The following is a 10,371-nucleotide window of genomic DNA, read 5'->3' on the forward strand; positions in this document are numbered from 1 at the left end:
TCACGGTCACTCATGCCCTCATCACCTCGAGGCTTGACTACTGTAACGCTCTCTACATGGGGCTACCTTTGAAAAATGTTCGGAAACTTCAGATCGTGCAGAATGCAGCTGCGAGAGCAATCATGGGCTTTCCCAAATATGCCCATGTTACACCAACACTCCGCAATCTGCATTGGTTGCCGATCAGTTTCCGGTCACAATTCAAAGTGTTGGTTATGACCTATAAAGCCCTTCATGGCACCGGACCAGATTACCTCAGGGACCGCCTTCTGCTGCACGAATCCCAGCGACCAGTTAGGTCCCACAGAGTGGATCTTCTCCGGGTCCCGTCAACTAAGCAATGTCGCCTGGCGGGACCCAGGGGAAGAGCCTTCTCTGTGGCGGCCCCGGCCCTCTGGAACCAACTCCCCCCAGAGATTAGAACTGCCCCCACCCTCCTTGCCTTTCGTAAACAACTTAAAACCCACCTCTGCCGCCAGGCATGGGGGAATTGAGATCCTCTTTCCCCCTAGGCCTTTACAATTCTATGCATGGTATGTATGTATGTATGTTTGGTTTTTATATTAATTTATTTTTAATCATCAATACCAAATTACTATTGTACACTGTTTTATTGTCGCTGTTAGCCGCCCCGAGTCTCTGGAAAGGGGCGGCATACAAATCCAATAAATAAATAAATAAATAAATAGCTAAAAAAGAAGAAAAGAAAAATCTTTTAACAAGAATACATGCTTTAATCTCCTTCTCTTTAAGAAAAAGTCATGAAAAATGAAACCTTAATCCAAGATCTTAAGCAGTTTTTGTCTGTTTAGCCAGCCACTCACAGACACTCCAATACACAAAAAACAGAAAGAGACGCCTTTCCACAACACTTTCCCTGCTGCTAAACCAGAAATTACTAGTTCCGTCATCTCCTCATCTCTTTCTTCTCACAAAGTCTTGAAAAAGAAATATAGTAAAAGCAACTTCAGTTGTATTTTCTTCTTCTCAAAATAAGCTTTAAATCAGACAGAAGGTGATCTCACCCAGATGAAATCTTTCATCTCCTTAGAGCCTCTCTGCTGCCGGGGAAAAAATCCCATCCTGAGGCTATGGGTGATTTAACACCTCCAGTCAGCTGCAGGTCAAAAGACTGGCTACCAGCAGGATTTGTGATATCCTGCAGATTTACCAGAAGCTCCTCTCTCACCTGACCCTCCAGATCAGGATCAGTCCTCAAATGGACTCATAAACAGCTGTGGTTCGATAGGCTAACCCAGGATCCTGGAAAAGCCGTTGTGTCGCCTTAGGCACCAGGATCCGCCCCATGGCCTGACGATTTAGATGAGGTCCTCTTGGCAGGCCTGTGCTTAGGTGATTTGTTGGCCTCAGCCATAATCAGCAATTCAGCAAGGCCAGCAATAATCAGCAATGGAAACCTTTGTTATAAATTTCTAGGTCTTGGTCTTAAAATTAGAGGAAAATTAATAGGCCTCAAGTTACTATGACAACAAAATGGTCACTGCCCTTACTATGAAGCTTTTAAAATGGCCGCTGCCCTGTTGGAACCTTCAAAATGGCTGCCATTCGCAAGTGGAAATAAAAAGAGAAACCTTCCAGTAATCCAAATCAAAATTGTAATGTCTATTCTAGCAGACACATTGCTAATTTTAACTCAGAAAACAACATGCTGTGAAATCAGATTACATTTATATTCTTAGTCATTCAAGTTTAGGACTTGAACATCAACATTTCTGAAGACCTGAAGACCAATATTTAGATTGAACTATATAACATGTTGTGTCCCAGTGTCCCTAACAACAGCCAAGACCCTTCTGATTGGCCATTGTGCGAAGCGAGAGCTCCTATGCCTGCTATTGGCTGCTGCACCCGACATCTCACATATAAAAGAGCTGTCAGAGCATGGCTGAGGCAATTCATTTCCAATTATTCTACTGTTTCTCAGAACAACCAGCAAGCCATCTCAAACCAACTCTTTTATTGAAACAACCACAGTAACTTAGCTTGCTGGTTGTTCTGAGAAAATCAAATTGCCTTCCTCAAGAAAAACACATATTTTGGGGGAAATGCAGCAAGGAGAACTGCTGAAAAGGAGAGGCAGCTTAATATTTCCACCTGCTCATTTTCTACTCAAAATTCACTTGGAGGTGTAGAGTTGATCTGAAACCTGGGATGGAGGAGAAAGGTCTCTTTACTCATATTTGTAACATCAAGTGGTTGGTTTCAATTTTAAATGAAATTGTCACCCCTGCCTATCCCCATCGCCTGGAACGGGCTGAAAACGGGATGCACAGAAGCCAAAACTGGGGTCCACAGAGGCCAAAAATGCATGTGGAGACAGTGATAGGTAGTGGCGGTGATCCCCACAGCTGATCAGTGGTATTCTGGAGGCAGATCTAACCTCCAATCATCTGTTCAAGCTAAATCAGGCTGTACTGAAGCTGACCAGGCTGTTTGTTGTTTGTTGCAAGGTGCCAAATTGCTGGGACGCAGAGGCTGAAAGGTGGGGGCTGATGGGTGGGCAGGGCTTCAGCAACATTCACTCTATAAGAAAACACAGTCATTTCTACCCACTTTTTTTGGAGGGGGGAGCGTGTTTTATAGTCTCAAGAATACAGTATACAGTACACTGCTAAAACACTCCTGCTTGTTCATCTATTTATAACCTTCAATCAATCAAATAATGCATCAAAGCACAAACATTTCTGAATCAAGGTACAAAAATCTGGACCCTATTACTCCTGTCCTATTACTCCTGTTCATACATGACTATGATTCCCAACTACATTTTCAGAAACCTGTAGCTTGCACGGCACAAAGGAGAGCATTGAAGAGGTATGCCTTTGCTTTCTTTTTCATCTTCCTCTGACTCCTGTGCCCAAATGGCTGGCGACTAGCTGATTTTGAATTGAGAGCAAAATCTGAAATATATTAAGTGTAATGGACAGCAAAAGACAAGGAGATAGTGACTGGGCTGGATGGTCAGTTGGGAGTGGGAGAACACAGCAGCTATCTTCCTGGAGGGGGCCTTTAGAGATAATCTCAGATGGGATGGGGACAGAGTGTAATTTTCTTCCTGATCCCTAGCTCATTTCCTCTTTCCAACAGGAGAGGAGGAGGCTGCTTAACTGGGACTCTACGGAGGGTTTTGAGAAGAAAGGGAACAGCACCAGTTTATATTATATATGGAAAGAAGGAGGTGATATAATATAAATGCTATTATGAATAATTTATTTTAAATATTCTCTTTTTGTGTAAGAAAATAACTCTGAAAGGATGACCCAATAGGTCATATGTTGTCTAGTTTTATAATAAAACAATCACTAAATCAGTAAATAATTATTTGATATAAAATAAAATAGAAGCCTCCAGAGGTATCTCATCATCAAGTTGCTGTAGTATGTAATGTTATTATGGATGAGTTTGGAAAGAGCCCAATGATAAAGTAGAAGATTCTAGATGTTTCATATCAACAATAAGTCCACTTGATTCACAACAGAAACCCAAATATTTGTATTTACAGCTGTGCTATTAACTGTGTGCTGCATGCGACGAAAAAAGAAAACATCAAATCCAGAAAACAACCTGAGTTATTGGAACAATGCAATCACCATGGAATACTTCAACAGGCATGCAGTAGAATTGCCAAGAGAAATACAGTCCTTTGATACATCTGAGGTGAGATTACAACCCTTTTGGCAAAGCAGTATTGGGGAAGTTCACATTAATGTATATCCCATGGTTTTCTTCTTGTGGTGATGGGAACCAAGAAAAATGTTTATTTTCACACAGTTCTTTAAAGACAAAAAAATGACATTGATTCATCATCCCTTGGTTTCCTGAACTATAATTCCTTTTCATATGCTTTTTTCTTCCTCCTAGATTTAATTACTCTTTATCAATAGTTTTTGATATATGACTCCAAGTAGTTTTGTTACATTACTATCCTTTCCCCTGCTTTTAAACCCCACTCCTTTCTCTTATCCCCACTTCTCTAACTTATCCCTCTTTGCCCACCTGGTTTCTACATTGCACCACAACTTAATCTGTTTTTTCTCATTTCATTTCATTTTATTTCTTTTTTTTATTACAGTTCTTTATTTTGCATCTGCCTTACATTCAGCTTCTGATTTCAGTTCATTATCTGCTCTTTTGGGTTCAGCCAGCCTTATCTTATGCTTTTTTAATGAAGTTCATTAATGACAGGATAGCAATAGCAATAACATCTAGATTTATAAACCGTTTCACAGTGTTTTACAGCCCTCTCTAATCTGTTTACTGTCCCCAACAATCTGCATCCTCATTTTACCAACCTTGGAAAGATGGAAGATTGAGTCAACCCTGAGCCTGCCAAACAGCTGGCAGTCGATCTGCCAAACTGCTGGCAGTTGGTGATCAGCAGAAGTAGCTTGCAGTACTGCACTCTAACCACTGTACCACCAAGGCTCTTTGAGGATCAGTTGATGTTTCTATATGAATGACACTTCTTTATTTATTTATTTATTTATTTTGTTTTGTCAACTATGTATTGGTGATACAGTGGTACCTCGTCCTACGAATGCCTCAGCTAATGAGCTTTTCGCGATACGAACCCGGTGTTTAAGATTTTTTTGCCTCTTCTTCTGAACTATTTTCACCTTACGAACCCAAACCACCACCGCTGGGATGCCCCGCCTCCGGACTTCCATTGCCAGCCGAAGCCTCCCCTCACTGGGAAACTCCACCTCCAGACCTCCGTTGCCAGCAAAGCGCCGTTTTTTGCGCTGCTGGGATTCCCTTTAGGCTCCCCTCGCTGGGAAACCTCACTTCCGGACTTCCGTGTTTTTGTGATGCTGTGATTTCCCGGAGGCTCCCCTTGCTGGGATTCCCTTCATTTTTGCTGGCGTTGCTTTGAATCCCAGCGAGGGGAGCCTCAGGGAAATTGCAGCATCACAAAAACACAGAAATCTGGAGGTGGGGTTTCCCAATGAGGGGAGTCTCAGGAGAATCGCAACATTGCAAGAACACAGAAGTCCAGAGGTGGGGTTTCCCAGGGAGGGGAGCCTCAGGGGAATCCCAGCAGCGCAAGAACGGGCACTTCTGGCAACATAAGGCTGGCAACATAAGTCCGGAGATGGGGATTCCCAGCGGCGTAAGGCAAAAGGGGTGAGTTTTGGGCTTGCACACATTATTCACTTTTACATTGATTCCTACATCTTACGAACTTTTCACCTTACAAACCTTGTCACAGAATGAGTTAAGTTCGTAAGACGAGGTATCACCGTATACAAAGATATAATAATATGATACATGGTACTAGTAAAAGAGAAACATTAGGACAGGGGACAGAAGACACTCTGGTGCACTTATGCATGCCCCTTACTGACCTCTTAGGAATCGGGAAGGTCAACAGTGGATAGTCTTAAGGGTAAAGTTTTGGGGGTTAGATGATGATACTACAGCATCTGGTACTGAGTTCCACGCATCAACTATTCGGTTAGTAAAGTAGTATTTTCTAGTTTACAACAGTTTATTTATTTATTTATTTATCAGACTTGTATGCCGCCCCTCTCCGCAAACTCGGGGCGGCTAACAACAATAAAAAGACAATGTAAACAAATCTAATATTAAAAATAATCTAAAAAACCCCAATTTAAATAACCAATCATACATACAAACATACTATTTATAAATTCTATAAGCCTAGGGGGAAGGGAAAATTTCAATTCCTTCATGCCTGACGACAGAGGTGAGTTTTGAGGACCTTACGAAAGGCAAGGAGGGTGGGGGAAACTCTGATATCCAGGGGCAGTGGGTTCCAGAGGGTCGGGGCCACCACAGAGAAGGCTCTTCCCCTGGGTCCTGCCAGACGACATTGTTTAGTCGACGGGACCTGGAGAAGGCCAACTCTGTGGGACCTAACTGGTTGCTGGGATTCGTGTGGCAGAAGGCGGTCCCAGAGTTTACTTTAAGTTTGTATCTGTCGTGTGCTCGTGTCTTGTTGTGGTTGAAGCTGAAGTAATCATTAACAGAAAGGACATTATAGCAGTAATTTATTTTATATGAAGAGTGTTGGTCCAAGTACACTGCTTGAGGTATGCTGCTCTTAACTAGAACAGGATTAGATATAGTGCTCCCTACTTTGACAACTTGTTGTCTGTTCGATAGGAATGCAGTTATCCAACTAAGGAGGGATCCTAAGATGCCATAGGATTTGAGTTTTAGAAGTAGTTTGTCATGAACCACTGAAGACTTTTCAGAAGTCAATGTAAATTGCATCTATTGATTTGACCGGATTGAGATATGTTGTCCATATAGAGTAAATTGTTTGTTAGAGTACTATAGTTACACACTGCTAACTGCGGGTTTCTCATAAAATTCCAAATGAGAGAAAAAACTTCGGACAGGCACTTTCTTGGGATGAGACAACACAGATCAAATCCAGGAAAACCTCTTTTATTGAAAACAAACAAAGAAAGGCACGCTTATGTGATGTTACATTTCACATGGGTCCCTAAAACCAATTCAAACTCACAACGTATTAAGCATACAAAATGCGTACAAAATGCAACCAATGAAAGCCACACAAATATGCAACAATTTTCAAAGTGTTAATTCATGATAAAAAGTAAGGAGGAAAGGGAGAGGGGCCTCATCACCCCACCTCAAGATGCAAAGTGTTGCAAACTTTTCCAGGCTAACAAGAGGAAAAACAAGATAAGGAGTGTTAGGGGGCAGAGGAACTGCCAGGGAACTGATATCTTTACATGTCATGCTCAAGGAGACTATGCTTTCTGCATGCACACCCCAACACCAGTTCCCACGTATTCCCACAGAGTAGGTTTCTAGGTGGAGGGTAATTGATTGGTTTATATTTGATTCCATGACTTTGCATGTGATGCAACATAGTGATACATTAAGCATACTTATCATCTTAATGATCTGATTATTATGATTACATACAGTAGCTATAGCATTTTCTTCCATAACACTCGGTAGTAGAGGGGAAGGTGAAAAAGAAGCTATAGCATTTTCTTCCATAACACTCGGTAGTAGAGGGGAAGGTGAAAAAGAAAGAAAATGGGAAAGTGGGGGAGTGATACAAATGGGAGATTAGTGCACTAATGAATGAAATAGGATCTATTTCAGAACAGCCTGATCTGAAAGCACTTTTTATATCTGTATCACAATCTTCACAACTGGATCTTTTCCTTTTCCAACTCAACTTGATTGTTGGTAAACATTCTACTGAATGTTTGGCGGCTAGAGAATTCAGGAAGATTCAATGACATTTTAACAGAAAGCATACCCAACAATTAGTTTCTATCATGATAGTAATATTATGAAAAAGTTGGTCTTGCAACTCCTATCCTTCCACCCTTATCAATGATACAAAAACCTATCTATTTTTTAAAGACATGGGAATGGCAATACTGTACTGTAGTTAGCATTGATAGTATATAAATTTTGGGCTTTTGTCCTTCAGTCGTATATGAAGTACCTTTATCTTAATCCCAAGCTGCTTTGTTATGAAGAAGTTCTAATTGGAGGGCATTAGTTCAGAATCAGCTAATCTATATACAAATCTTAATTATATAGTTCTTTATATAAAGCAATGCTATAATCCATTACATGGCAAGAATTAATATAACACATTTCATTTTATGAAAGTTAATATGTAATGAAACTTTTAAATATCTTTTTTCTCCTTCCCTCAATGTTTTCCAGGACCACCTTTCTGAGCCGCGCTCTCCAGCCAATGGGGATTACAGGGACACTGGTATGGTTCTTGTGAACCCTTTCTGTCAAGAGACACTCTTTGTAGGACATGAACATGTGTCTGAAATATGAACCTTGCTCCAGTTCTTCATTTTATCTTTATGACCTCCAAATTTTGAATATAAATATATATGTATATTATAAATATGATCTGTGTAGCCATGAAATATAAGAAACATTTTCAGCTTCCCTCCTCTTTTTTAAAAGTGTGACTAAAATGTTTACAGACCAAACTTCAGCTTTATAAAATAAAAGTTATTTCTAAGCAACTCACCTCTATTATTCAGCTTTGTCCCCCTCCCCCCATTTTACATTTAAATTTTTGTATTTAGGCAAGCTATCAGTCTGGGCACATCTTTGTTTTTTCTCTATACTGCTCTGTACAAGTGTGGTTAGTGAAAATACCTATTTCTATTGAATTTGCCAGCAGATTAAAAAAAGTTTTTTCAGTAAATAAGATACAAAAACTTTGAGGTGACAAAAATGCAGAGATAGAGTTCATATAATTATCACAAACTAAATTATAAAGAAATTTTGTTTCTGTGGTGAACAAGAATAATAGATATTTAGAGTGTATGTGTAGGTAGGACTTGCACATTACACATTTACTGTACAGATATGTAGAAGTGAGCCTGAGATATTATAGGTGCATTAGATGCAATGTTAGGTTGCATTATTACTATTTCCAAGGTTTCTCTGAATATTCAAAGATGATATATAATGTTGATTTCAGTGTAAGATCAGCTTTTTTTTGCTATATAATGTGACTGATAAAGGTTCATAGGAGCAAATTATTTAGTAATTGGCTCTTCAAACCTGCTAATTTTAAGAGGGCTTTCTGAATATAATTCCTGATGTTGCTACAACTCCCAGCACTTGTCATCTTTGGCATTATGGCTGGTTGCAAGAGGTTCAGATTGACTTATGTATTTTTATCCAAAACCCTGGGTTAGACAGTGTTAAAGATATTGATGGCGTTAAAGATATTGTCACAATATGTAAGCTATTCCAAGTAAAGTAAATCTGTCTTTTGCAACTGACCAGCTGACATTTTGTCTATATCAGTGATGTGTGGTGCTTTAGATATTTTGGGATTGCATTCAAGGCAATATTTCCATTCTCCAATGCACTTGCAAGGAGAGTCCAATGTGAGTTATTCTCTAGTCTCATTGGTTGGGACTGAGTTCAATTTGAATATTAGGCAGGCCCCGCCCCCTAGTACCTCAGTCAAAAAAACTCAGTCGCAGTATAGGGACTTTGAGTTTCTTCTCTCAATAATTTTGTTAATTTAACACATATTTAATATACAATAAAATAATTTTTCTTCTTTCTTCTGTTTAACAGGTAAGACCTTCAAGCAACTAAGGTAGAAGGGGGCTGACACCCTCCGTGGGGTCTCCCTCAAAACTACCGCTCCTCCCCCATGAAGCCCTCAACTCACATCTTGAAGATTGGAATAATGAGGGCGGGAGAGAGCCTCCGGGTTGCTGACCTCCGTGGTCTCGCCCGGAGAGACAGAGGCGGTTGACATCGGAGGGGTCCGCCGCTCCGTGGAATATACCGCCAGCCAGATGACACATCGGAGGCCCTTAAAAGAGATGGCAGGCCCGATTTAAAAGCTTCAGGAGAAGGACTGCAGAGCCGAGAGGACGGAGGGTGGGGCTATCAGCTCAAAATGTTTAGCTGAGCCTCAGATCGGGCAGGCAGCCAAGAGGATCTTCAGTTTACTGTTGTTGCCAAAAGGTTGCCTAGACAACGAGGCACGGCCATTTTGTTTACTATTAGTTAAGCAGAGCAAGGCTACGCAAGAAACCTCACTGGTTACTATGGCAACTATGGCTACGAACGCCATTTTTTTGCCCTATTTATAGATCAGCTCAGCAATGAAACGGTAAATTCTGCCCAGGCAACACGCATGCATGTTGAAGCCTACTAATCTGAGCACAGATATCGGATGATATTGGCTGTGAGGGAAAATCTACTCCCTTTTACATTTAACAGTGAGTGGTGAAAACAAGAAGTTTTATAAAGAATAATGGCAGATCCAATGATCCCCATAACAGAAGGATCAACTTCAGCTAAGCCTGTTACACCAGTAGGGAAACCCTTAGCTGAAAAGGGGAAATCCAAGACCTCTCAGGCATCTTCGCTAAGAGAGGCAGAGAAAAAAATCAGGGCACTGGAAAAACAATTAGAGGCACAAAAACAACTGTTACCAACTACCACAATTCCAGGGTCTACTCTTCCACTGGCCTCCCCCATGAATAGTGAAGGGGTAGTAGGCTCGGCTACAGATAAAGATTGGTCTCCAGAGCGGCCTACTCTCCTGACACCTGTATTGAGGCCTGATCCCAACGATACTCTTAGACAGATACCTAACTGGCCTAATTATTCCCCTAATATCCACATGACCAATCTACCACAGTTTGGACATATACCTGTAGCAACCTTTACATCTTCTCAGGATTTTGCAATTCTCAAGATACATGGCAGAACTTGCCCTCTTCCTTGCAAGATCTCATAGCAAATGCCTATTCACAAGGCATAGCTGCGGGAGCACAACATTATGCTCCACCGACAGCTACCGCATCTAAAAGCAGAGATCTATGGTCA

General features: G+C 40.9%; 1 protein-coding gene across 4 annotated transcripts in view; it reads left to right on the top strand.

Annotated features, from left to right (window-relative positions):
• Positions 1-7,976, top strand: part of TMEM108 (transmembrane protein 108) — a 138,073-nt gene extending 130,097 nt beyond the window's left edge. For all 4 annotated transcript variants that reach the window (XM_070767407.1, XM_070767405.1, XM_070767406.1 and 1 more), the window contains exons 3-4: positions 3,524-3,678; positions 7,708-7,976. In XM_070767407.1, the coding sequence (XP_070623508.1) occupies positions 3,524-3,678; positions 7,708-7,830 (278 nt within the window). In that variant the 3' untranslated portion in view covers positions 7,831-7,976. The remainder of the gene's footprint in view (positions 1-3,523; positions 3,679-7,707) is intronic.
• The last annotated feature ends 2,395 nt before the right edge of the window (positions 7,977-10,371 follow it).

Source organism: Erythrolamprus reginae, chromosome Z, assembly GCF_031021105.1.
Source record: "Erythrolamprus reginae isolate rEryReg1 chromosome Z, rEryReg1.hap1, whole genome shotgun sequence".
Classification (NCBI taxonomy): domain Eukaryota; kingdom Metazoa; phylum Chordata; class Lepidosauria; order Squamata; family Dipsadidae; genus Erythrolamprus; species Erythrolamprus reginae.